This window comes from Acinonyx jubatus, chromosome E1, assembly GCF_027475565.1.
Source record: "Acinonyx jubatus isolate Ajub_Pintada_27869175 chromosome E1, VMU_Ajub_asm_v1.0, whole genome shotgun sequence".
NCBI lineage: Eukaryota > Metazoa > Chordata > Mammalia > Carnivora > Felidae > Acinonyx > Acinonyx jubatus.
The window spans coordinates 35932346-35959961 of NC_069397.1; the positions used below are offsets into that span (position 1 = coordinate 35932346).

At 54.0% G+C, this 27616-nt stretch overlaps 2 protein-coding genes across 5 annotated transcripts in view; both read left to right on the top strand.

The window, feature by feature from the left end:
* Positions 1–27616, top strand: part of HOXB3 (homeobox B3) — a 56728-nt gene that overhangs the window by 13920 nt on the left and 15192 nt on the right. The window contains exons 2-3 of one of the 4 annotated variants that reach the window (XM_053212678.1): positions 17238–17415; positions 20887–23749. The gene's annotated coding sequence lies outside the window, so the exon portion shown is untranslated. Of the gene's footprint in view, positions 1–17237; positions 17416–20886; positions 23750–27238; positions 27436–27616 lie in introns of those variants that run through there. The other 3 variants (XM_053212679.1, XM_027033981.2, XM_027033984.2) reach the window with 3 other exon arrangements.
* On the top strand, positions 1688–15748 carry HOXB4 (homeobox B4). The gene is made up of 2 exons (XM_027033988.2): positions 1688–13330; positions 14196–15748. The coding sequence occupies exons 1-2, from the start codon at positions 12874–12876 to the stop codon at positions 14492–14494; spliced, it is 756 nt and encodes a 251-aa protein (XP_026889789.1). The 5' UTR covers positions 1688–12873; the 3' UTR covers positions 14495–15748.

Consider the following 27616-nt stretch of genomic DNA (forward strand, 5'->3'; position numbering starts at 1 on the left):
CTGGGGGACTGGGAGGCCCAGAAATCCCACACGGGGCTGGAGTAAGGGAAAGGCCGAGCTGGACTCTACCAGCTGGCTTTCCACCAGCCAGCCAGAAAAGCCTCTAGAAACCTCTTCAGGGAAAGCAGTTTAGGCCTAAGTCCTGTTAGGAGGCTCCTGGCCTTTTGGGAGTGGTACAGGCCTGCTCAGATCCCCTGGCTCCTGGCCCAAATCCCAATTCAGCTCTGCCACCCACTAAGACCAAAAAAAAAAAAAAAAAAAAAAAAAAATCAGCTCAATTTCAAAGGTTTTCTCTCAACCTCAGTCTTCTCTATACTTATCAAGGGCTCCCTCTCTCCAGGGGCCCAGCTGACCTTCCTTCTTGATTAGGAGTTGGGGTCCCTCCTGAAAGACCCCTGTTCCCCTGCCAGCCCGAGTGGCCCAGGGTTAGGGCCCAGTCTTCCTCCATCCAAGTCCGCCTCCACCCTGAGTACAAGAGTCAAGTCTGGACACTTACCCGGTCAATCCCTTCCAGCTTGGCCCAACTTCTTACAGGACTTGGGGGGGGAGGGGGAACTGGTGAGGAGGCAGCCAAGGGTCGTAGAGGCTCTACTGGGCCCTCCTTCCCCCTCACCCCTTGACTTTGTCCCCCTTTGTCCATAGCAAACTATCCCAAAAGTCGCTATGACATTTAGATGTCAAATGGATAGGGGTTTTATCTCGAAGTTAGATCGTAAAAATCGCCGAGAAGTCAGACAGATACCCCTCACTGGCTCGAGAAAGTCACGTGAGGTCCATAAAGTTAGTTTTATGGTTTTGGGGAGTTGACACCGCGCGGTATATTTCACATTCTCCAGAATGTTAAGTGACACTTTAACTGCTCGCTGTGGTGGGGAAGGGGGCAGAGGTAGGTGAGCGCTCTCCCAGCCCAGAAGGCGGTGGCGGCAGCCCAGGCCCCCGGCGCTCCCGCGGTAAGTGGCTTCCAGCTTTCGCTTTCTCCCCTCGCAATTTTGGGGCTTGGAACTGGGGAAGGAAATCTTGCCTCCGGCCGCAGGGCTGTGAGATGATAAGGTGGGGGAAATTTAGTCTGCGTTTTGCACCGAGTCCTGACAGGCTGGGTGTCTGAAGTGGGGGCACTCGGTTCCATAAGGCCTCAGCGGTTGGGGTGCCTGGTTTGTATTCGCAGGAGTGTCTGGCTCTTTGTGGGGAAAGGGGCTCGTGGGGGCTCCTTCGGTGCCCTTGGAAATTTAGGGGGCAAGAGGGAAGGGTGTGTATTACTGAAGCAAGGGCCCTTGTGGGGGGGCCACTTCACTGCTGGATATCTTCAGACAGACATCTCCCCACCCCCAGGAAAGAAACTTTATGACATTCATTTGTCAGGGGTGTGTGGGGGCGCGCGCGGCTGGGCACTTTTATCTGGATACATCTGAGCTGAGAAAAAGCACCCGGAAGGCTAGCGCAGCTGCTGGGGGCTGCCTTGCACTGGGGCTCTCTTTGGCTTTCAGATTTTTGAACCCTATGAAAGGGGGGTCCCTGCCTTTTCTCCAAGGCCTGTTGGAGGGGGTTACTCAGGATGGGGAGCGCGGCACTTCTGCACCCAGCGTCAGCTTGTTAATTCCAAGCCGACCCTTCTGCTTGGCTCTAAGTAGGGTCAGAGGGGCACAATCCCCTCAAATTCCAAACCTAATTCCTGGCCAGGAGTGGGGGGGGGGGGAAGAAGGGACACAGGAGCTGGGAGAGAAAAATCAGAGGTTCTCTCTTTCCTCTCCTCTCTCGCCCTCTTCTTTTCTCTCCACCAGACCCTTAAAAGCCCCTTTGTTTTGTGGCACCACAAACCAGAGGGATTTCATCATTTGACCCCCAGGGGGCCTGTTATTTTCTAAGGGTAAGTCACCCTCTTCTAAAAACCAGAGGCCTCCTCTCCACCAAACTGACCACCGTCCCCCCGCCCTTTTAAGATCGACGGGGTCTGCCACCCTGTTACTCCTGTTTTTGCCGGCCTGCCAGCTTATCACCTCCTGTGGATAGTTCCTCAAATTGGACATGTGGCGCCTTAAGGGGCTTCTGATCTTTGGGACAAGGAGAGGGCCACAAGATTCCCTTCATTCCCATTAAAGGATGCCTGCCCTCTGCCTCTCTCCTCTCTTCCCTGCAGCCACTCTCTGTTCCCTGAGCTCTCCAGTCCCTGCCCAGGCCTGACTTAGGAGAGCCTTCACAGGTTTGAGAGCAAAGAGGACAGAGAGCTTGGTGTCCTCACCTTGATTTGAAGATGAATCTCCCCAAGAATGATGAGGCATTGGTATCCCTTGGAAAGGAGACTCCGGTCAGTTCCCAAAGGATCCTCAGCATCCTTTAAGATACCAATATATTTTGGAGGCATAGCTTCCCCACGCTCCCACTCTGGACAAGGCAAATGAGTTGAGTAAGGTGCAGAGGAAGAGTGCAGCAGGGGCAGAATCTGACCTGGGGCCTCCTGGGAAACCCCATTGCCATGTGCCCTGGCCTCCCTCCAACGCCGCCTCCTTCTCTCAGAAACCCCAGACCACCAGGCCCGACTTGAAGATTTTTTTTTTTGCTCCCTTCCATGTCAGCTCTGCAAACTCTGATAAAGAAACGTGTGGGGCTGGTGTCCCAGGGACATCTGCTGGGCATATCTAGACAGATTTTCCGGAATGGCAAAAAGAAGCCCGAGGCGGGGGTGCCCACTTCCTCCCCAGAGACCAAAACCCTTGAAGGGTCTGGTCTCCTCCTCTAAGCAGCTCCTGAAGACCCTCCGGCTGGGTTTTCCTCTTCTCTACTTTAGGTTGTCTGGGCAATGGTCTCCCTTAAAACCCAACAAGGATGTGTTGGGGGAGGGGGTGAGAGGTGGGAAGGGGTTTCTGGTGCAAGGAGCTTCTTCTCCTTTGCTATAGCCCCCCCTCTCACCCCCCCCCCCCCCCGCCCTGCCCTTCCCTCCAAGATGTTCTTTGGGAAAGCTGTTCCCCAGTCTGGAGGACTCTTCTCTCCCTTCTCACCCACTTGCTTCCCCTCCCCGGCTGAGCCCAGGCCTCAACCTTGTGAGCTACAGGCTGGTACCCTCTGGCCAGATCCTTATGCCCATCCTTGCAACTGCCCAGCACCCTCAACCCCGGGCAGGGCGGAGGAGGCAGCCAGGGATTGAGGCCGCACTTGCCCTTTCCCCCCCCAAGGCCAGCCTGACCAGCACCCTGCAGACAATTTGATTTTGATTTTTTTTGTTTTGTTTTATTTGGTTATTTTGTTTTGTTTTGGTTTGTTTCTCTGCGCCACGGGGCGGAGGAAGTATAAAGAAGTGTAAACAGGAAAGCCAGCCGGCCCTGGAGTTCTTAGCGCCCATATTTCATCGGCGGCTTCCTCTCCATAACTGCAGCACGGACACTTAACCCTTCCCTGGCTGTGAGAATGTATTCCTTGGGGGTGGTGGGGACAGGGTGTGGGGGCAAGATCCAAGTAGAAGCTGCTTTCCCCGGCCCGGTTCCTTTATCCCTGGGGTCTGAATGCTGGGGCAGAAGCCAAGGATTTGGAGCAAGAGAGAAAACAGACCGCTCTCCCAAACTCAACCCCTTCCAGGGCAGTGAGGAGAAGGCTCTCCCTGCATGAGCTTTTCAGCCTGGGGACCAACTGGATCGACCAAGGAGGACAGAGCTAGGGAGAACCCCTCCCATGCTTTAGGGTCACTCTCTCCATTTTTGGAGTTTCTAGAAGTAATCAGATTTCGAGGCTGGGATCTGCCCACAGCAGGATTTATCGATTGCTGCAGCGCTGTTACACATCCATATTAATTAACCCAGACACCGGCCTGGAAACTGAGCTGCTTGGGGAGGAGGAGGAGGGGAGAAATAGGGGCCCCTTAAGGAAAATGGACATTTCTCCCTAAGTGCCCCCAGGGCCCAGATTGGAGAGTCCTTCTCCACCAGAATCCTGTGGCCTTCCCCAAGCTTGATGTCCCCGCACTTCTCAGCAGGGGCAAGCGTGCCTTCCTCCCCACAGTCAGAATCCACACACAAATATTCTCAGGGGTGGAATTAAACACCCCTCAGGCCTGACTCTTGCTTGTCAGAGGTAGGCTGCCCCAGCCCTCCAAGGGATGGATCCTTTGGTGGATATTCGCAGCACGACCTTTCTAGAGGGCTTCACGCCTCCTCCCCACCTTCCTTCCAACTTCCTCCAGGTAGAAGCTTTTTTATGGTTTGGGGGCTTGTTTTGTTTTTAGTGTTTGGTGGTGGTGGTGGTGCTGGTGATGGCCTTCCCCTTCGTCTTCCCCCTCCCTCCAAAAAGTGATTAAAATCTGTTAAAGGATTTAATTAAGACAGTTAAATGAAAAGGAAGGAGGCACAAATGAGTTGGGGGAAAAAACCCACACCAAAGCTATTCTCAACGATTAAATCGCCATTTTAACAATATAATGGAGTTTGCATCCTGAAAGGGGAAATCAACGCTCATATCTCATCAATAATTCATAGAGTCCGGGATCACGCAGAGGTCAGCAGACGGGGCCGAAGCGCCGGCCTGCTTGGGGCTCCGAGCCGCTGGAGCCGCTGCCGCATACATTACGCGCCGCGGGCCGCGCTGCCTCCACCTCCGCGGCGGCTTGGGCCGGGGACGCGCCTGCCGACAGGTTTAGGCTGATTTTCGGATTTTTCGTTCTTCCTTTTGGTGAATTTACTGAGACCCAGATTTCGGGCTCCCAGAGGATGTGGGGGATTTAGGAGACGGGAGAGGACTGGACTTGGGAGCGATTTGGGACCGGTCGCACCTGGCATGTCACCACCTTTCCAAGTTTTAATCTCTTCTCCACCTTTTTTTTCTCCGTTTCCCTGTTTCAGGCGTCTTCTGTCCTGTCTCTTCTCTCCCCACATTTCCACTTGAAGAGGAAGATGCACTCGCTGCAGCTTCTAGCTTCTCTTCCCCGGGGAAGAGGCTCCCAGGCTGCCCGGCCGGGTTCTGGCCTTGCAGTCTGCGTGGTTACGGGCTGAGCCCACATAGCTGTGGCCCTGGTTTCGGCCTCTGAGCCTTGAGGCTGTCTTTGCTTATAGCGATCCCTGACCTTGGAGCCCTGTGGGGTAGGGATGAATGTGCCCAGGGAGGAAAGGGATCTCGCAGGCCCCCGTCCGGCTTGCCTGGTCAAGATGACCCTGGGCCAGGTGGGAAGGGAAGGATTCAGCTCGGAAGGCAGCATCTGGAGGAAAAGTAGAGGGAAAGTGCCAGCATGTGAGAACATCTCCCCTTGGAGCTTGAAGGCGGGATGCAGGATAATCTCTCTATTTTGGAAATTCTGCAGGCTTGTTCCATTCTCTGTGTTTGTGCCTCTCTCATTTGCTCTCTTCTGTTTTCTGACTCCCAACGGGCCCCTAGGGAAGGAGGAAGGAAACCTGTCCCTGTGAGAGGTGGGGTCCTGAGAGGGGATATTTGGGCACAAGGGAAACCGAAAGAGCGCAGGTCGCCCGTATGGCCTCTGCGCTGGCCGAGAAGCAGAGGCTGTAACGTCCCCGAGCTGCCAGTAGAGTCCGCCTTAGACCAAGTTCACAGCCAGGCTGGGGCCTCTGAGGCGCCAGCGAGCGGCCGTGCAAGGTGGCCCCGGGCCCGCTGGGTCTCGCACGGCCTGGACACTGAGCTCTCTTTCCAGCCCTTTGGGGACTGTGGCTCCCTCCGCTCTTAAGGAACCCTTGCTCCAAGCTCTCTCCACTCTTCACCCCAGAAACTCCCTCCTCCAGGTCAGCCGACGCGTCTTACCGCGACCTGTGTGTCCCCACGCCCAGCACCCGCGGCCCCACTCGGGGACAAGAATGGAGAGGATGGGTCATCCAAAGCCTTTCCAGGCACTCCACAGGAGAGACCGGTGGAAATGCGGGAAGTGGGGTCGATGCAGGAAGTGGGGTGGCGTTTTTGTTTTTGTTTTTGTTTTTTTCCGAAGGAGCTATTTAATAATCAAGACTCCTCTTCCCCAGTGCTAAGGCCCTTAGTGGAGGTTGGGGACGGTGGTGAGCGGGGGAGGGGCACGAAAAGCGTTTTTGCGCTTGGATTTCTGCAGCCGGCGCAGCAGAATGAGACCCTGGGCCTTGAGGCCAGTGTTATTGCCAGAGGGGTCGCAAAGTTGGAGGGTCAAAAGTTTATAGCGTGCGTGAGCGGGCGGCGGCGTCTAGCGGCGGGGGCGGGCTGGGCAAGGGGAGGAGGCTGTGTGAGTGGAGGGAGAAGCGAGGGAGCAAGGGGTGCTGGAGGTATGGGAGACGTGTGCTTGGGGAGTGGGGGAGCAGAAGTGGGGTGGAGAGACTGACACCTGGGAAGGGAGACACTGGAGTAGAGGAGAAACCTTTCTCCAAACCCCGGAGCTGGTGGGGTGGGGGAGCCGCACAAAAGAGCGCTGGGGGCATGGAATCCTCTGCGCAATTTTCTCTCCCAAAGATAACCTTTGAGTCACCATATAAAATTTAATTAAAACCTACCCAGCCGCACACATTAAAAAAAAAAAAAAATCCAATTACCCACACGTCCTTGCAGGACATTTGATGGGGCCAAAGAAGGCTTCCAAGGTGAAGGCCTGATTCTCACCAACATCAGCCCCACCCTGCCTCCCCTAAAGGGGCCAAACAGCTGACTCCCCCAACTCCCCCTTTGCCCCCAGGCAGGCCTGTTTTTCAGGGTTTCCTAGCCCCCAGGCTGGGTCCAGGCAGCTGGAGTCCATGACTCCTATGGGCTAGGACTGGAGGGTTTCTGAACTCCCATTCCTCTTTCCAAATTGCTTGGGTTTAAGAAGGTGGATATTGAAAGAAGGCTGGCTTGCTAATCCTCGCACTCTCCCAAACCTCCACTTGTGTGTTCATCCAGAATCCCTCTCTTCCTAAGTGGAGGAGGGAGGGGAAATGAGAAGGAAAAATACTGAATGGCCTCACAGAGATCTTTTTAACTGGAGTTGAAACAAGCGACCTGAAATGAACTTCCAATCCATGCATTAGGCTGCGCTCATAAGTAACATGTTTACAGGGACTCTGTAATTATAACACCAGGGCATATGCCTATTTTTGGTCTTTAAATGAGTGTTTGTTGTGTTATGAAATGTCTTCATCTTCTGTTCTAAGCATTGGGTATAGGAGGTGCGCTGTGGGTGTTTGTCCTGAGAGTTTTCATAAAGATGCCTTTTGAAATATGGCCGGAAGAGACAACAACTTAATGGCAGATTTTACATCAATTTGCCCCAGTTTTTGCCTAACCAGTTGGGTGTGGGTCCCCATTTCTACTCAGCCTTGGGACACGTTTCTCTGAGGAGTCAGGCCAGGAAGGAATTCCTGAAGTCCAGAAGGGGTAGAGGTCAAAGCCTGAACAGGAACTCCTGTGCCTCCTCTGTGTCTTCTTCCTCCTTTCCAGGACAGAATGCTAGCAAATTTATGGTTCTGTGGACTAGCCTGGAGCAGCCAAAGGGCCTGGGCTGGAGAGGCCTCGGGAAGGGGAAAAGAGAGTCCTCAGCCATCCTGGCCAAACCAGGTGTTTGGGGATGTTCTCTCCCATCTCCCTGGGCTAGGGGGGTATATCTCCCTGCAGACACTCGCCCTAGACTTAAACTGGGTGGAAGGGGAGTCACCTGATCTACCTCTGCTGGTCCGTTGGAGGCTGGAGAAAGGGGAAAATGTGTTGTTGACAATCCACCAATTCTAATCCTTGAGAGACAAATCAAAGAAAGTCTCTGAGTATTTTTAATGCCTCCTTGCTTTATTCCAGTACCTCCTTGTGGTGGTGATGGGGGTAGGTAAAAAGAGTTACTGTATAGATGAGAAGTGGTTTTAAACAAAAAACGGGGGAGGGGGGAGTGGAGTATTGTTTTGTTTTCAAAGGGAAATTAAGGCCTCTGAAAGCCAAGTCCCAAGCTTTGACCAGCACAGTCCAGCTCCTCTCTCAGGGTTCTCTGTCTTTCCCAAATGTGCTGGCCTATGGACCAATTCTCACTCCCATGAGGTGGAGGACTCATGCCTGGGGCCCTGGAGCCTCCAAAGTTTGGGCAGAAAGGGGGCTATCTCTGGCACTGGGGAATGGAATAAAGCAGATTGAGTATGCAAGGGGGTGGGCATACAGGCCCTACCAATGCAGCCATTTAATAGTGAAGGCAGGAGGGAAGGGGGCTCCGGCTCAGGCCTGCTCTCAGGCACCCAGATCCCGAAGGCCGCTTCTCCAGGTGCCATCCTCCCTCATAGGCCCCAAAAGGAGCCCCTGTGGAATCATCCTACCCTCTCCCACTTTTCCCTGGGAACCAGAACTGGCAAAAATACAGGAGTGATGGAATATCAAGGTGAAGGTGGGGCAGGCTGAGCCCTATCAGAATGGGACTTTTTTGGGGGTGGGGGTTGGGTGAAGGGAAGAGAAGGTTCTGGCAAAAAAAAAAAAAAAAAAGTAGAGCTGGGGAGGATGAGCTGAATCAAATTCCTGCTCCGTCATTTTTCTCCCAAGTAATGACCTGCGCAAAATTCAATATGACCGAGCGAACTGCGCCAGCGTATTATAGTAACTGCCTGCTCGTGGGGGAGGCCCGGAGAGGGGTGAACCGTAGGTCACAGCGTCTAAAAATTATTAAAATGTTCGAGAGCCTCGTGACGCGCCTAGCTGTTTAACAAAGACTGACAAAGTATGAGATTAATACGAAAACTTGCGCCTCAAAAACAAAAACACATCAAAAAAAAAAAAAAAAAGTCTTGTTCCGGCCTCCAAGGAGGCCCGGAGCTGCTGTGCCCGCAGCCGCGGTTCGGTTTTCCGGACACACAATAGTGGACAAGAGCGAGCTCCTCTGTGGCCGATCGGGCCCGAGGGCGGGTCTGCGGCCGGGAGGGCCGGTGAGTACTCTTGCCCGCTCCCTCTCTGGGCCTTCCACTCCTCGGTGCGGCCTCCGGTGCGCGGGCCGGCTGGGGGCTCGCCTCCTCGACCCTTCGGTTTCTCTCCCTCGCTCTGTGCCCTCTCCCGGGCGACAAAAGGTAGACGGATTCCGTGCGGGCTGGGCACGCCCGGGACAGCGAAGGGGGCTGAGCAGTGAGAGGTCACTCTAGCAACCTGTGGCTGCCCGGGGGGGAAGGCGGCCGGCGAGCCAGCGAGCGAGCGGGGAGTACAGGGGAGGTGGCTCAGGATGCGCGCGCAAAGCTTTTTGCTTTTTCTTATTTTTATTATGACTACTCCTGTTAGCATTCTTTTGAGGGTGGAAGGGAGAGGCATCCCCCGGTTTTGGTGAAATCCGTCTAGGGAGTGGCTGATAAACCTTGTCGTCCACCCATCGCTGCTGCACTCGGCTGGTGTGGGGGGGGGGGGTGCGGCGCCTCGGTGGGATGGGCAGGTGGCGGCTCCCAGCGCGCAGAAGAGAAAATCTCTGCGCTCTGTCCCTAAGATCAGCCATACCCAGCCCCGCAGTGTCTCTGTCTCCCATACCTCTCTCTTGGGGTGCTCCGAGCACCTGGGCTGCATCCTTTGTGAAGTGCAGAGCAACAGAGAGTCCCGGTGGCCGGCCTAGCGGCCCTCCCCAAATTCGGAAAAGCCGACTGAGTTGGACGGGTTTCAGAGAGCGAGCGAGTTGAGAAGGACAGGAGGTATGGGGTGGGGGAGGGGCCTGGCCAGTTGGAATGGGTCGTGGAACCCCTGACTAACTGGCCTTTGATAAGACTTGGAAAGATCCCTGCTTGAGGTCGCGGGGCTGGTGGGGGTCCTACCCAGGCATTTTGTCTGTGGGCCCAGGGCCAGACTCTAGTAGTCTCTCTAGGTGCCCATGTGGGGGGGTCTATTGGACCCTCTCTTGGCAAAGATCATTAAAATATAAGTGTGGTGTGGGGTGGGGTGTGTGTGTGTGTGTGTGTGTGTGTGTGTGTGTGTGTGATTTTTCAAATATATGCAAGTCAGCCTGGCTGGGCTGGGAGAGTGTTGTTGTTAGAAATCAGGCCCGGAGGCCAAAATTGGCAATCTGGATTTAGGATAGAAAATCAGAGGGTCTCTGGACATAGTTTCTGGCAAGTGGGAGCACTCCTCCTACCCACCTGCAAGGGTCCCAGAATTGTGGATGGGCAGAGACTTCTGGAATGTGATGGTTAGAGGGTTGTTTGTGTGTGTGTGTGTGTTATCGCTGTATTCGTTAATGAAATTGATATGATTCTGACTTGCTCACCAGGGATGCAAGTATTTCTCAGGGAGATGGGTAGGGAGTCTGGGCAAGGCGGAGGCTTTCTCTGCGCCAATTCCCCTAACCCTGTGCTGGCCCTCAGCATTCAGTCTAGGACCCGGTTCCCTCCAGCCCAGTCCCCAGTCTCCCAGTTTAGTATATTCAGCAGTTACTGGGACCGTCAGGAAGTTCATTCAGAAACCCCAGGTTCCCCCAGGTTTCCCAGATCCCCATTTTGGTCGCACTGCCAGCGACCCTAGCAGGTGGCAGAATGAGCAAATTTAGACAGAGAGAGTCTGCCTGGGGCTAGGGAGGTGGGAGAAGCGGGGTTCCTCGCACACTTCAGGGATTATCCCCCTTTTCTGGCCCCAGGAGGTATGGGAGTTTGGGAGGGGCCAGAATATCATCTGGCTGCATCTTTTATGGTTCCTCATTGCCCTTCATTCGGAAATGAAACGCCTTTGATCTTTTTCTCAGGTTGTAAATGGAATTGCCCGTCATTAAATATCCGGGGCCCCATCTGTTTGGTCTCCCAGCATTTTTCTTTACAGCTGTTTCTCTCTCTTTTTACCATTGAATTTTTCCAAAAGGACTTTTATGACACCTCCTTCACACCCAGCCGCCTCTCCCTCCTCCCTTTGCTGAGAGGCGCCTTGGAAAATATCTAGATATTCGTTTGATGGCAAACGAAAGGCTTCGAGCGGCATGGAGGAACCGATTGGGGTTTTGTTTTTCTTAAAAAAAAAAATAAAAGTCCTGGGGGGAGGGGAGGGGCGCGAGGGCACCCAGAAGGGCCTGATTCTGACTATGCTGCAGCCTCAGGATGACCCTTCCTCCTTTTGTGCTTAGCTAATGTTTACATCTCATAATTCATGCGCCGCCCAGGGTTGCACCGCGGCCGCGAGGTTCGCGTCCCTTTGCGGAACCGGCGGTTTCAATTTCTCTCTGATAGAAGAGAAAGAGAGTTGAAAACCTTGTAATCCCCAAAATGGACCCGCAGTGCCTTTTCCTGCTCCCAGAACTCAAAAGTAGAACAAAACGAAATAAAATCAAAGCACTGAAATCACACCCCAAACGAGAAGAAGGCGCGCAAAGTGGGAGAACTGGAAAATTTCTGGGCCAAGAAGATCTGTCTGTCTTCTGTATATACCCTGTAGATCCGAATTTGTGTAAGGAATTTTGTGGTCACAAATTCGTATCTAGGGGAATATGTAGTTGACATAAACACTCCGCTCATTTTTTTCCCGAAGAAAAAAAAAATTTTTTTTTCCCAAATGAGGACTATCCGGTGACTGACCACACGAAGACTCCTTCCTTTTTCTTTCTTCTTTCTTTTCCTCCCTTACTGGTTAGAGACAGAGGAATCATCTACCTGAATTCTCCCCCGCCTGCCCCTGGAAGGCTTGGTCCCTTTTCGCTTCTCTTAATAGGTTAATATTGCTGGTGGTGTTTTAATTTTATTCTCTCCCTCAAGCCCACTAATTCTCTACTCTGGGATCAGGGAGGCTTTACTGAAAATCCGGGGGGGGGGGCGGGGAACGACTATCGTCGTCAGTGGGCGAAGGCACAGAAAATCGCTTTTCAAACGGATGTTGAGGTCTCCTTTTCGTTTGGGATCAGAACAAGAGGGCCTGGAAATATGCAGTTACGAAGGGGTGTTATTCTGTGTGTGGGTCACCCCCAGGGCTCCTACCCCCAGCATCATAAGGATGTGAGATTTCTCTGCACTGCAGAGGCGGCTGCATTAGCGGCAATTAGAAAGTCTGCACACCGTGATTAGCATTGCTCCGGTGGTTTTGGAATTAGCAAATTGCTATTCAGTGTGCTCTCAAAAGTTGCAAGATTTTTACTCCAGCGCTCGTGTTCAGTGTGAGAAACCAAGTCATTTCTCCCCGCTTGGGCCGCGTTGGGCACGGGGAGGAGTGGGTAGGAGAAGGGAACGGAAGGACTGACTGACACAACCAAACTAATAGCGCAGCGAAATGCGATTTGGAAGGCGAGGTCTCCCCGAATTAGTGCATGAATTTCCTATCGATCCGCCCGCGGTTCCATTCATCTCTGACAAGTCCCTCCGTGCACCCGCCTGCTTGCTCCCGACGCCTCCTCTCTCACTCCCTACCCCTCCCCAGGCGACTGCAGAGAAAAGCCCCATGCTCAGTGCCTCTCGCCCCCAATGTGGGTTCCCTTCTCCAGGCAGAGCCCCCAGGCTGTCTCTCACTTAACTCCCCACACAGACTCCTGGGCTCCTCGCCGTCCTGAGGAGGGGATGGGGGCCTATGGAAGGCAGAGAATGCGGGGTGGAGGCGAGGCAGGACAGGAGGGGCTGCACCGGGAGCCCCAACTTCCGAGGGGATCCGGGATTGTTCTCTGCCCAGCGCCCCAACAGGCCCTCCAGCGGCAACCTGCCCTGTTCCTCTCCCTCTCTCTCTCCTTCTCTGTCTCTCTCTCTCTGATCCCGGAGAGAGCCTGGCGAGGAGGCGGTCGCCCCGCAGGAGCCCTATGTAAATCCTGGTGTTGGGTGGGTGGGGAGGGGGAAAGAGAAGAAGGGGAAATAAACCTCTTTGGCTGGAGTAGGGTCCGGGTGAGCAGATTTCCTTATCCGGGAATCGCAGGCGGGGCGGCCATTGGCTCCGGGGATCACGTGGGCCCCTAACTTTGTTCACTTGACAGTAAGTAGGAGGGCTTTCGGAAACAGGAAAACGAGTCAGGGGTCGGAATAAATTTTAGTATATTTTGTGGGCAATTCCCAGAAATTAATGGCTATGAGTTCTTTTTTGATCAACTCAAACTATGTCGACCCCAAGTTCCCTCCGTGCGAGGAATATTCACAGAGCGATTACCTACCCAGCGAGCACTCGCCGGGGTACTACGCCGGCGGCCAGAGGCGAGAGAGCGGCTTCCAGCCGGAGGCGGGCTTCGGGCGGCGCGCGGCGTGCACCGTGCAGCGCTACGCGGCCTGCCGGGACCCCGGGCCCCCGCCGCCTCCGCCGCCGCCCCCGCCGCCCCCGCCACCGCCCGGGCTGTCCCCTCGGGCTCCTGCGCCGCCGCCCTCCGGGGCCCTCCTCCCGGAGCCCGGCCAGCGCTGCGAGGCGGTCAGCAGCAGCCCCCCGCCGCCTCCCTGCGCCCAGAACCCCCTGCACCCCAGCCCGTCCCACTCCGCGTGCAAAGAGCCCGTCGTCTACCCCTGGATGCGCAAAGTTCACGTGAGCACGGGTGAGTGCGTGGGCACCCCTTCCCCCTCCCACCCCCGGTGCTTTACACCAAAGGGACCTCGGAGGCATGGGGGGGGGGGGAGCCTGGGGGAAGCCAATTGTCCCCGCTATAAACTCGCCATTGCCGGAGATTTACGGTCGCCTGTTTTCAGAGCCACATAATTACATCCCCCATAAATTTTTATGGCCTGGTGGGCCCCGCGCCTTTGAAGTCGGTTCCCCATCCTCTTTGCCATTCTCACCAGCGACTTTTTCGCCAGGGAGATGCAGTCTCAGTGAAGTTGGAAGTTGGGGAGGGGTGGGAGAGGTGGGGGAGGAGAAGGAGGAGGGGGTAATCTGTATTTGAGCGGAGAGTTGAGTCAACTCCCAGTATTTATTTTTTCCTTTCTTTCCTCTAGTCTGGCTCCTTGGCTCGAGAAGGGGCAAAAGTTTTTACTGGGGGCAGGCGCTGCTTGGAATCTGAGCACAGAGGGTGGGAACTAACAGAAGAAAGGTTTAGGGAAGCCCCCCTCCCTCTTTCACCCCTCATTCTCCCATCCCGGGGCCCCAGGCCAAGGGGGCAGAGAGGAGCGGTTAAAACCTTGTGGAGATTCCTCTCTGCCCCCACCCCCCTCTCCAGACACCCAAACAACAACGTGGAGACAACAGAACCCTCCAGAACTTTGAGGTCTCTTTCTCTTCCTGGGGGCCGCTTTCTTCCCTTTTCGTCCCCACCGCCCCCCCCCCCCTCCAAGGAAGGAGAGGTGGCGGGAGAGGGAGGGAGGGAGGGAGGGAGACGCTGTGTTAGCTGGAAGAAAGGGCTCTCTCCCTCCTCCCTTTCGGGGCAATAAAACTTTCTCTTTCTCCCTCTCTCTGTGTGTGTCCAGTAAACCCCAATTACGCCGGCGGGGAGCCCAAGCGCTCTCGGACAGCCTACACTCGCCAGCAGGTCTTGGAACTGGAGAAGGAATTTCACTACAACCGCTACCTGACGCGGCGCCGGAGGGTGGAGATCGCCCACGCGCTCTGTCTCTCCGAGCGCCAGATCAAGATCTGGTTCCAGAACCGGCGCATGAAGTGGAAAAAAGACCACAAGTTGCCCAACACCAAGATCCGCTCGGGTGGCACCGCAGGCGCAGCCGGAGGGCCCCCTGGCCGGCCCAACGGAGGCCACCCCGCGCTCTAGTGCCCCCCGCGCGGGAGCCGCGAACCTCGGGGCGGGGGTGGGTTGTGAGCGCTGGGCGGGGGGGGGGGGGAGCGGCAGGGGGAGATGCGGGAGGGGACCCTGGGGCCTGGGTCCGCAAAAGCTACCTGCCCTCCCCCTACTTTATCTATTACACGAATAAACGCAGAGGAGGGGGAGGGGAAGCTTTATTTATAGAAATGACAATAGGGAGCCAGGCGAGGCCCCCCAGAAGCAAGGTTCAAGTCTCTTGCTTTCTTCCTTAAAAAAAAAAAAGAAGAAGAAGAAGAAAAAGAAGAAGAAGAAGGAAGAAAGAAAAAGACAGAGAAATAGGAGGCTGCACTCCTCGTTTTCAGCTTTGGCGAAGATGGATCCACGTTTCATCTTTAATCACGCCAGGCCCAGGCCCATCTGTCTTGTTTACTCTGCCGCGGAGAGGACGGGCCTCGGTGGCGACCATTACCTCGACACCCGGCTAACAAATGAGGCCCGGCTCCGACGCCGCCGCCTCTGCTGCTGCCGCTGCTGGAAGACAGCCTGGATTTTCTTTCTTTGTCCCCCATTCCTGACACCCAGCGAAAGCACCCTGTGACTGCCAGATAGCGCAGTGTTTTGGCCACGGTAACACACACACACACACACACACACACACACACACACCCTCCTCCCCCTCGGTGCTCCTCCATGGGCACACTGACTGCTCACCCCCTTCCACCAATGGGTGGGGTGGGGGGCAGCAGCAGGAAGGGGACACGTGGAGGTGGGGGGTGGCCTTGGCACCGCAGGACCAGGCAGGGAAATTGAGTCCAACAGAAAAGAGACCTGGAGACCTGAGAGGGCCTTCTTCTGGAAGGTCAAGCCATTCCTGGCAGAGTGAGGGGCCAGCTGAGTTCTGGAAGCTGGGCACAACCCTCTGGCCAATTGAGTTGTGCAGCCAGGCCTTCTCTCCTCCGCTGCAAATGAATGTGAGACTAGCACAGAAAATGTGGTGGGGCCTCCCGGTCTGGGAGACATATTGCAGAGATCTCTCCCATAGTTTATCATTGTTTTGCATTGATTATTATTATTATTATTAATTATTATTATTATTATTATTTTATGTCATGCGCGTCCTGTCTCCTGTTCTCTCTCTGACATTCCAAACCAGGTCCCTTCCTAGTTCTGGGGCTGCCTGAGTCTAGAACCCTTCGTTGGCGTGAAAATTTTGTGTCCTGTACAGAGTGACAATAGAAATAAATGTTTGGTTTCTTGTGACCAGCACGGCGTGTTTTTGTTGAAACCTTGATGTAAAGATACAGACGAATGCCACCCAGCGTATATTTTAAGCATCTCAGTCCATTCGGCCTCACATTGTATGTGGTTGAGGATTTTTTTTCGAAGGGTCCAAGGAGAATTTCTATCTCAGAGGACTCCAAATTGTGGTAGTTGGTTTGTTTTCCTTTTGGGGTGGGTGTGTTTTGTTTGGGGCTTTTAATTTTTTCCCTCCAGTCCAAAAATGGATTGAAAGTACTAGGAGGGCCAACTCCAATCCCTAATGGGGGGAAAATGTTTCATTGTAGGACACGAGAGGCTTAAGTATGGCAAAGCCTTTCATATCGTGATTTATTTGTCGTAAGCAAATAAAATGCGGTTAAGCTGTCTCTTTCTAGACAGACGGCTCTTTGCTTATTAAGGTTCGGAGGGAGGATTTCTGCGAGGCCGGCCTCTTTCCTCCCGCCTAAGAAGGTATCGTTTTCCTCTGAGGTGTTTAAAGCTTTAATGAGTCTAATTTTTTGCACAGATGTTTCTGGGTGTTTGCAGGTTTTCAGAGTATTTTTATATTACAAAGGAGCTAGCCGGTGCCATAGCTCAAACTCTGACAAGCAAATAGATAATCAAGAAGACAAATGGCCTCTTTTGTGAAGCCCTGCTCCTGTATTAATTTTCATTTTCTTTCTCATAGAAAGTATCGAAAGTACGACCGGGGACCAAATAGCTTTCTGTCTCTGAGGTCCCAGTCACCCCTAGAATGGAGTGGGGGAAGGGGGTGGGGGTGCCGATGACCCTCACAAGCTCTGTCGGCCTTGGGCCGTTTTGGGGCAGCACCCAAGAGATGTGCTTAAGGTCCGAGGGCTCCAGCCTCGGGGTCTCTGGTCTTGTGGTGGCCCAGGATACAGCCACCCGCCTCCCAAAAACTTGGGGCTCGAGAGAGCATATGCAATTAAAAGTCGTTTTTCAGTCCCATCTCCCTCCAGAAAATAAACATAGCTGATTCCACCAGCACGTTTTTTACTGTTACTTCTTTTGTATTCCTCCGGTTTGCAGCGCCCGGGAGTTTGAGGCTGGGTAGGGCCTGGGACACACAGGGCCGGTGTCCACAGCACGGGAAAGGGAGCTGGAACTGCCCGTTGAAATGCTCCTGGAGGTCTCATTCAAAAAAAAAAAAAATTGACAGGACCTGGAGGCGAGCTTTGTTTTGGTCGAATCGCGGTGTGATGTTTAACTGCCAAAGGGATACCGCCCTTAGTGGAGGGGGAAAATAGTCCTTAAAAAGCATATGCCCCCCCCAGGAATGTCTCTATAGAACCAAATCAAAGCTGCTCCTTGGAAGGTATGAATAGAATAAAAAAAAGATTTCTATGGAGCTTAAAGTTCACAGCCATTCTTGTAGACAAGAGCTAAGAAAAATGTGAGAATTATACAGAAAACCATTAATCACTTCTTTTCTTTAAATACGTATCCTCTCTCCTTTGTTATTATTCAACAGCAAATCTCCGCAGACCGGCTGTTGGGGGAAAAAAGTGTTAGCTGGCTCTCCCGGATCTGCGAGGGGGAAAAAATTTGGAACCATAAAGTTGAAAACTTTTTTCTCTCAGTTTGGAAGAAGCCCTTCGTCATGAATGGGATCCGCAGAATTCAGGCCAGAGGAGGCGAGAGGCGCAAAGGTAACAAAGCCCCTGCCTGGGCTGCCTTTTTTTTTTTTTTTTTTGATCATTTTATGAGCTCTTTTTACAAAGGAAAGAAGAAAGTCTCTCGCCTCCTTCTTTTCCTTTTTCAACTTTCTTCGAGGTTTTTTTTTTTTTTTTATGGTGGATGCTTGGTCAGATTTGCTGCCTTTTATGATGACTGATGCTCGGGTCAGAGGGAGAGAGAGGGGCCTCACACCTGGAGAGTGTTTGAACTGCTTGGGACTGAGGTGTCAGGACCCCTGAAAAACCCCAGAGAGGGTGGTTTGTGAGGCAGCTCTCAGAAGTGCTTTTTCGGGTTTCGGAAAATGCAGGCAGGCCTGGGGGGGCGGGCTAGCGTGTGTGCATGTGTGCGTGTGTGGTGATGTGCACATGTGGCCCGTGTGTTCTGTGACTTCGCTTGTCTACACTGGTGGCTTGCGTCCCATATGTCTGTTTACCGGTGAGATGTCACTGCCGCCTCCTGGAAAAAATGGAATGCAGTTCTTGGATGGAATGCCCCAGGCTTGGAGCAGGGTATAGGTAGATGTCGGTTTGTTGTCGTTGTTTTTCCTTTCCTTCTTTTTGTGTCTAGCTTGGGATTCTAGACAAATATTTGCAACTCTGGAGCAGGAAACTGTTCCGTTTACAGGCGACGTTCGTTGATGCCGGAATCTTCCTTTTCAACTCTGCCCCCCTCTTCTTCCTGGAGGCTCAGTGTTCAATTTGGTTTCCTTTTGCTCTCTTGTTTTGGGGTCTCTGTTCCCCCTTCTGGGGCCCTGCTTCTGAGGGTGAGGTAGCCAGTGGGCTGTGCCCCAATGTGCTGGCTCTTTTACCCTGGGGCTCACTAAGGGTTTGGAGGCAGGAGGCTGGCAGGAGAGAGAGTTCATGGAGAGGCCACGTTTTCTAGGCGATTAGCTCAGTATTAGAACCACAAAATGACCTCGGAAGCCCCTTGACCTCTCTGAGACTGGACAGTGGGCTGGCTCCTGCCTCCTGCCCAGGAAGGAAAGTCCTACCTCTGCAGGGAGGGGTACTTTGAGCTGTTGTCGTGGCCCCACCTTCGTCATCTCCCTCTAGCCCCCAACCCCTTCTTTGCTAACTGGGAATTTCTGGATTGTTTTTCTATTACTGTCCCCTGGGGAGAAAAGGAGTGAAAATTTTAGCCCTGGGGTGCAGTTGGGGGAAGGGAGTAGGGTGCTGATCTGGATCTCTGTGTAGGACTCCTTCCCTAGGCCAGGTTCTAACCACTGCTCCCCCCCCCCCCCATGTCCAGTTCATCTCTTGTTTCCTGTTTCGCTTGGAGGGAGCGGAGGGAAGAGAGACAAAGGGAGACGATATGACAGGTCCACAGGGCTTCAGAGGGCTTAAGGGACAAGCCCCTGGGTTCTCAAGAGAGGGAAGGCTCCCCACTAACAGTCCCTTGGAGGTTACTGTCTCTCAAGGTCTGATATCCAAATTCACAGCTTCTTAACCCATTTTTCTGAAGTTCCTTTGTTTAGGAGACTATTCCTGCAATCACTTGTGCCCCCTTCCCCTAATCCCCAGTCTCACCCCAGCTTCTCACACAGCCCATCTCTCCTGCTGTGATGGGAGAAGGAGATGATGGGAGAAGGGTCAGTACAGGCTGTTCTGACCATTTCCAAGGACAGTTTTGCCACATCAACCAGAGTTTTAGCAACTTTGAATTTTAAGAGATGCGTGGAGAATTTGCTAACATGGAGCCTTTCCAATTCTGTTTTCTACTTGATGTGTCTGGAAATCCATACCAGCAACCAATTTTTTTTTTAAAGAGGAGATAGAGACAAAGAGACACAGAGAGAGAGAGAGAGAGGGTGAGAGAGAGACACGGACAGACTGAGACTCCAGCTGGGAAGAGAGGAAATGTTCCTTCACTTAAAACCAGGAGACACAGAACCTTGCTGGGATGTGTGTGGGATGTTGGTTTGTATTTTGTAAATCGTCTCAATCGTCTCCTGTCACTTGGGGACTCAGTCTTAGGCAAGAACTAACTGGCGTTGGTTGGTATCATCTCCTTTGTCCCTGAGTGGCATGATAAATGCAGGGGCTGGAGGCCTGGGGCAGGAGAGGAAGTGGGTAGAAAGGTGAGCTGGGCTACTCCTGGATTGGAAATGTTTGAGGTTCATGGGAGACGTGCACCCATTACTCATAAGGGCAGATAACCAATTGTGGGCCTTCTTATAGTCCCAGGTGGCAAAGATCTAGTCACCTGGGACTTTACAAAGCTGCTCTCTGCAGAGTGAGGGGTCCATCAAAGGGAAGGAGGGGGGAAACCATGGAAGGGAAAGTTGCGGTTCATTCAAGGGTTTCAGCCCCATAGGCCAGAGCTTCCAGATTTCCCTTTTCCCTCACTTCCAGACCCCAGTCTTTTCAGGGGCTGGGCAGTCTCCCCAGCTAGACAGACTCACCTTCACCTTCTACAATTCTGGTGGCCACCCCATCCTCATCTTTGGCCTCTCTTCCCTCCAGGCCCCTGGGCCCTCCGGATTCACCCTCCTCCTTGCACTTACTGGGGCAGAGGGGCTCCTCAGTCCTGCCAGAGCCCGGGGAGGCCACCCCAGCGCCCGTGGTGGGTCTCCCTGGGAAGAGTGGCCGGCTGGGGAGGGGAGTCTGCTTGGAAAACGGAGTTGGGAAGTTTCCCAGCGTGAGCTGAGCGCTGACGGATTTGTGATCAGCCATAAAACCGGCGCGTTCAGATTCGTAAATCAATCTTGCCTCTCGCAGAATGAACGTTCGCTTTATCGGCAGCAAGAAAGCGCTAAGCGCGCGCTCAGGCGCTTGTTTATTTGAACACGGACATTCCCAGGATCCGAAAAGAGTGTGGGCATTTTAACAGAACCTGCCCAGCGTGTCTTCGTGTCATTTTGCGGTTTCTTTTCCTTGCCCCTAAAGACAATTTCTCAGGTTTCAGAGATTGCTGTCTTCCCCTGCTCCTGCATATTGCTTCCAATTTCTCGCTCGCTCGCTCTTTCTCTCTCTCTCCTTTTTTTCTTTCAGACTTTAGTGGACTGTTTTCCTATAGGGGACCGTTTTTAATGCATTTGTGGCCAGGACCTTGCAAGGAGTTGCCCTGGCTGGAACCAGGCGCAGGGCCCACATCGGGAGCCGGCTGAATTCAATCCCAGTCTGTGTTTTGTATCGGGACAATCAAAGCCGACCACCCCCCTACAGAGTCTGGGCCCCGCCGGCGCCCCACCCGTGCGTCGTCGGGAGCGGGATTCCGAGGAGGCGGCCGGGGCCAAGCTGCCGCCACAGCTGGAATTTACGGGGGCCGCCGAGTGCGAGTGCAGGGTGGCTGTTTCTTTGCGGGTGGTTAAGGCATCTGGGTCCTCAGCCTCTTCCCCCTTGAGTTGTTTTTGGGTCAGACATCTCCAAACAAACCAGTGGCGGCCCCGCGGCCCCTGCTCCCCTACCCTAAGCCGCATTGATTCTCTCTCGTGTCTGCTCCAGCCGGCGCGGCGGAGGCCAGGCTGCCCCAGTTGCTGCCGAAGATAAGACTGGGAATGTGCGGACAGGGGCTCCTGCAGGAATGTCTTTTCTGCTCCCCTTTGCGCCCCCACCGCACGCGATGGCCCAGGACTCCGATTCTGGTTGCTACTGGTCTGATCATTCTGGGGCCAAGCTGTAAGTGAAGGTTTGGGGGATTTGGGTTTTTGTTTTTGTTTTTGTTTTGTTTACATCCGAGATGAAGGACTGTGTGTCCGCTTCCCTCTCCAGGCCTAGGGAATGGATTTCCCCTATCATCCCTGTGTTTAACCCTTTAATATGCGACCCCCGTCCTCTTTGCCCATTGATCGGTCTCCATTGTCTGCTGATTGGGAGCTCAGGGTACTGACACCTGGGGAATAGGGACCCTGGGGCTGCCAGACTGACTTCAAAGCCTCGTCTTTCTTCCCTTTCCTTCCCCTCTAGTTCAAATCTTAAGCCGTCTTCCCTGGTGTGTCAGGGGTGGAGGGGGTCACCGAGATGGTGTGTGACATAGGTAGACAGAGCCTGAGTGCCCACTTCTTTTGTGTAGAAACCCTAGTCTGAGTCTTTGTGTCTAGAACATATTCTCAGTTGGTCAGTAGAATTTGATTCCTCGTGGTGGTAGTAACACAAGGTGGGGGGGGGCGGGGAAGTCCCCCTTGCGGGTATTCTCAGCTCTGGGAGCTCCAGAGTCGTCTCTTCATCCTGTCCCCTCTCTGCCCCTTCAAAATGTACCACAAAAGATCAGAAAGAGCATTAAAGCCAGAAGCCCCATTCTTCATGCCTATGTACCGCGGACTTGTGGGGAGTGCTTCTTTTGAAGCTGGTCCCTTTAGAAATGTTGTTGCTTTTTTAGGAGAGGGGGAGTGGGTCCCACTAAAATAAATATCCTAGGAGTGAGGGAGAGAATGGAGTTGGGGGGAATCCTAATCTTAAAGGACGCAGAGAGACGAGCTGGAAGCTGAGAAATCCAGAGGCTTGGAGCAGGGCTCTGCGCCCACCCCACCCCCACCCCCCAGACGCCCCTGCAGACTATTTCTGCACCTCCACGAACTAAGCAGAAGCAGGAGGAGAAGGGAGAGAGGAGAGGTGGGCTGTAGGTAAGTGTGTGTCTGGGTGGGGGTTGGGGGGAGGTTAGGGAGCCGTAGGTAGAGTAGGTATAGATGTGAATGTGGGAGACAAGAACTTGCTACTCTTCCATTGGTGGGTTGGGGGGAACCTATTTTGCAGGAAAATTTCTCCTCCTGAAGGGGAAGGTCATAGTGGTCCTTTGAGTCTGAAATCGAAAGACCCCCTTCCCCCTCCTGGTCACGTGATTCATTAAATAATTAATGCCGAGGTTGCAGAATAGATATGTATTCGTCAGGAAAATCGCAGGCTCGGTCTCCCTGTTTCTGACGTGCAATTCAACTGTCCTTTGAAAAACAAGCCTGTACCCCGAGAAAAAAAAAAGAGAGAGGGGGAGAGAGAGGGAGAGAGAGAGAAAAAGAGAGGGAGGCAGCAATAAAACAGCCCCGCAGCCGGAGCCACACCGCGGGCTGGGGTATTGTAAGTAGAAGGGATTTCTCACTACCTACCGCGTCTTATGTGTCCATGTAAATTTATTGTTTGTTATTAATGTTATTGTCGTAAAATGTGACAAATAGCCATCTTCATTTCCTGCCATTTCTCTTCACACGGTGCTCTGTGTGTTTATACCCATTGAGGCATTGCATAGAGAATTTAGGAATATTCCTCTTCTCTCTCTCTGTCTCTGTCTCTGTCTCTCTCTCTCTCTCTCCCTCTCTCTCTCCTCCAACCTTTTTCTTGATTTATAGCAATATGGATGTCAGCTTCTCGGCCGGCATGCCAGCCATTGTGTGTGTGTGTGTGTGTGTGTGTGTGTGTGTGTGTGTGAGAGAGAGAGAGTGCGTGTGCGCGCGCGCGTCTGTGTGTGTTTGTGAGCGAGTTGTGTTGTTTATGGCCATGTCTTCGATAAATCATTTCTCACGGAAAATGATGTGGAAGCTGGGCCATTTCTGCGGCCGGGAGAGACTGGCTCTCGGAGCTACTCCTCCCTCTCTGCTCTGCTCCCAGGAGTTGGTTATTTCAGACGATTTACAGTAATATATCAGCAGTTAATATGAAAGCTCTATAGCTGGAGGTCTTAAATTACAGCATCTGTGATTATCAATTAAGGCAAGATTTGTATAAATTTGGTAAACCAGAAATGCCTCATTGGCATATAAACCCAGTCAAAGACCACGACCTAATATAAAAATTATATTTGCAAGCCTGATAGAGCCAGCATTCCTGAAGCAGCAGACAGAGCCTCATTTTTCAGTGGTTCCCCTCCAGGAGTTTGGCTGCTCCGTCTGCAGCCCAGGGTAAAGGACCCAACTCTGAAGGCAGAAGGAGCCTGGGGGCAAGAGAAGTGCAGGTGGAGGAAGAAATTACTGGAGTTGAAGGCAAAGGTTTTTGTAATCGATGGGGAGCAAATTGAAGCCCTCTGCAATTGGAAGGGGCTAGAAGGATTCAGTTATGGTACTGAAGCGTCATCTATAGGGTTGATGTGTGTGGCACGGTGTCGAGGGTGAAGAAGGAGCTACCCACATTGGGGGAGATGCGGTGGGGGTCGGAGGGTGAAGGGCAGGGAGAGAAGCTGAAAGCCTTGGCTGCTTACCCTCCTGGCTAACAAAACAAGGAAATGAATTCACACCCCAGTAGCCTTCCTTCGACCTCCTGAAACAAAGAAAGTTTCCTCAGCAGTGAGGGACTATGTGTGTTTGGGGCTAACGCAAAGAGAAGTTCTCCAAGTTTTTCTAGAAAAGAAATGTTCCGGGAATCAGGTGGTCCCAGAAAGTTGGTGAGTGTTCCAGAACACGGGGTGTGTTCCCCTCCCTAAGCCCCCATCCAAAGAGGGAGCAAATGGGGTGCATATTGGGAGGAGGAGAGCTGGTAACTTTCCCCTCGGGTTTTATGTGGGGGGGGGGGGTGGTCAGTCCCTTCCCATTAGGGAAGAGCCTGATGGGTCCAGAGCAAAGCCAGAAATAGCTTCTGGGGATGTTCTACACTGCGCCCCAAAGTTGTAATGGGTGAGGAGCAGAGGGCCAGAACCTTTGCCAAGTCCGATCGGGGCTGCTGGCTTTTCCTTTTCTGGCTGGAGCCTGGCCAAGTGACTTTATAGCCACGATTATCTGTGATATTTAACTCTGCCTGCTAGTGTAAACCTTCGAGCAAAAAAATTAGAGTGATGCCGCGCCCAGGTGTTAATTATTCATGGCATCAGCCTCGTGGAGTGTCGGCTTAGGCCCCAGTCTTGGGGCATCCAGGAACTCGCTCCCATGCTCTGCTCCAAGTGGCACGGAGCCCCATCCTTGTTAATAGACAGATTTGTGGGTGCGTGGTGGGAGTCTGGGTTGAAAAGGGTTTAGGGTAAAAGAGATCAAGACCCTAGGCTGGGATGGGTGGGGGTGTTATCTGGTCTGGATAAAAGGAACTGGGGAGAATCTGGATTCAGGGGTAGCTGTTGACAGGACTGAAGATTGTGGGGGAGGAGGGAAGGGCTGGGGGGAGGCAGACTTGAGGGACAGAGGCTCTGACCCTTCAGGCCCTCTCTCTTTCAGTGTTGGAGAATCCCACACATACATGCTCGCTCTGGGTGTGAGAGGGGAGTATGTCTTTCTCCTTCACCTGGGAAGTTGCAAGGCGGGTGTAAATGTGGAGAGGGTGAGTTCGCCCCCAGATCAGTGTTCCAGAATTTAGGCCAAAGTCTTGGAATCCCTGAGAAGGGAGAAGGATTACCTCTTCCTTGGAGAGGAGGAGGGACATGAGGAAGAAGGAAGAGGGTAGAATTGTGTTTTATTAGCTTCTGAATTCAGCCTGTTTTGGAGGATGGGGAAAAAAAGGGGAAGGCTGAAGGATTTGCTCCTTGGGACAGGTCACAGCTTGGGTGGTGGGGGGTGGTAGGTGAGCTGGGAGCCAGTCCTACAGGCTTCTACCCCAGGTTACCAACCATCCTTCCTTCTCTGTCCCTCTTCCCCCTGCTGCTTTTGCCTTTGACGTGGATGTCTGATCCCCCTCTTATCCTCTCCATTCTCTCAGCGCCCCCCTTCAGGTCTTTGTCTCTTCTGGCCCTGGGGATCCCCCCCCCCGCCCCTTCCCATTCCCCAACTCACGCTCAAGTCTTCCCCCAGGAGACAAAAGCGGGGAGATCATCCCTCTCCACCATTATGTTATCTTTTAGTTGCTGGCTCCTTGTTGAATCTCTCCATGTGAGGCCTGATGCCCAGGCATATAGGCCTACCCCCAAATCCGTAAGTTTGCAATGACTTTGTTGTTGTTGTTTAAATACACACACACACACACACACACACACACCCTTGGTTTATTTAGCCACAAAGCATCCTGCCTCTTATCAGTTCTGTGTGTGCGCGCGTGTGCGCGCGCACACACACACACACACACACACACACACACACACACACCATCCCATTTGCTTTTGTGCTGTTCAGGGGATGGAGTAGAAGGTATTTAGTGGCAGGGGCTTTCGGAAAGCTGCTGGCTGTTTCCATCTTCTTTCCCAACTCTGCTGGTGTCCACTTTCTCTAGTAATTATAGTGTGTATCCCCCTGCCTGTAAGAAGCTGGGCTTGCCAATGTTTTAGCCATCAGAGGAACTGAATAAAAAGATGAGAAGAGAGAGGATGAAAGGAAAAGAGAGGGCCTCAGAGAGAGAAGCAGCAGTAAGATCCCTTTCTGAGGGGGGGAAGTTGAGGCAGAGCCCAAGGAGGGGATGACAGGGAGAGACAAAGGCCAGTCAGAGGGGCAGAGAGGCTGTCCTGGGATAAGGAGCTCCACAACTTGCATGGGTACACACACACACACACACACACACACACACACACAGAGTTAAGTGACAAGGAGGGAACTGGGAAGGGAACCACTCACTTTGCCCCCTTCTCTGTCAAAGAGAATGTCTCTGTGATGGAAGGATGTGTTACCCCTACAGATGAAAGGGCCCTCAGGCCAAGGGCCACGTTGCCCCCAAGGAGAGGGGCAGCCTAGTAAGCGAGCCCAGAAGTGAATTTCTGGAGCTACTAAGTCTTTCCCAGGACTCAGTTCAAACTCCCTGAAGATAGAGAGGCAGAGTATGAGAAGACAAAGAGGCCGTGAGAAAGGGACAGAGACCACAGAGATGGTTATTAGAAAGGGTGCAGAGAGAGAGGGAGAGAGAGACATGGAGAAAGAGCCCAACCGTTTGGGGAGGGCAGCCACAGGGAGAGGGGAGGGCTGCAGGGGTCTGGAAGCTCCTCCAGACTCGGTGCTTTCTTTACAGGCAGCTGCCCAAAGCTGGGGCCGTCCCAGAAGCAACTGCCTCTCGAGTAGGCCCTTGGGGGTGCTAAATCAGGTCTGAGGCAGCTGGGGCAGGAACTGAAGTGTCAGTGAATGGCCAAGACTACCTTAGCACTTTTCCACGGCTCCCGCCAGTAACTTAATGGCTGGAATCTCCCAAAACAGAATTCCACCGCGGCGGTGGAGGGGGGGGGGGTGGGTAGCGGGCGGTGGATTTGGGTCAGGCTCTCACACCTGGGCCCTGGAACCCTTCCTCGGCCTCTCTTCCCCCTGGCGGGTTTGGTCCCTCCTTTCCCCCTGTAGGGACGCGGAGAAGAAGTTGATCTGCCAGCCGCCCAAGAACTCTCCCTTTCACCTCCAATCCACATCTCCTCCCTGGAACCCCCAGCCTGAACCGACGGACGCTGCCCTCACTGATCTCCTCCCTCCCCCATCTTTCAGGAAAGAAAAGGAAAAAGGGGAAGCAAGCTCCTACCAGCCTAAGCAGCTTTAGAAAACTCCAGGGAACCTGGAAAATGCAAAGCCTCTCGCGCCTCTCTCTCGCACCAGTCCCTTTACCCCTGCCACCGCTCTCTCTCCCCACTGCGCACCCCCACCCCCATCCTCCCGTCCCGTCCTGCCCAGAACTCTCTGCCTTCCCCTCCCTTCTCCGCTGGGCCGGACATATGGAACCCATTTCGCTGGTGACATTGAAGAGCCGCCCGTGCGCCCGCCTTCCGCCATGGCGCCCCCGGCGCTCCCCGAGCCTCGCCGTGCCCCCTGTCACTCGCGGCTCCTCTCCCCTGGCAGCTCGGCCGGCTCTCGCGGCCCCGACCGGGCTCGGTGCCAGGCGCGCGCGGCCGCCCGCGCCCCCCACGCGGGCCCTCGCCGAGGGGGCGCTCCGGGCTCCTCCGGCCCCGGGGGGCCCCCCTCCCCGGCCGCGCCCCGAGAGCGCAGCCTCCGCGCGCGCCTCGCCGCCCCGCCGCCCCGAAGGCCGAACAAAGCCGGGGGCGGGGGCGGGGAGGGGGCGAGCGCTTCCGGGCCTCTCCCCGCGCCGCCGGCCGCTCCGGGGGCCGCCGGGGTCTGCACCAGCGCGATGCGGCCGGCTGCGGCCGGGGCGCCCCAGCCGGGGCCGAGGGACCCGGGCCTGGCAGTCGGCTCCCGCGCGTCCGCTGCTCCCGGCCGCCCGCGGCCTGCGCCCTAGCGGGAGTCCGCCCAGGTAAGTGGGGGTGCGCAGCCCCGCGGCCCAGCGCAGGGAGTGTGGGGCTGGGGGAGGTCCGGCTAAGGGTGTGCGTGTGGGGCGGCCGAGACCCCAGCCCCTAGGTCTCTCTCCTGGGTCGGGAAAGAGGCTGGATCCGAATCGTGGCAGACAAAGATGTGAGCACCTTAAAGAGGCGGGT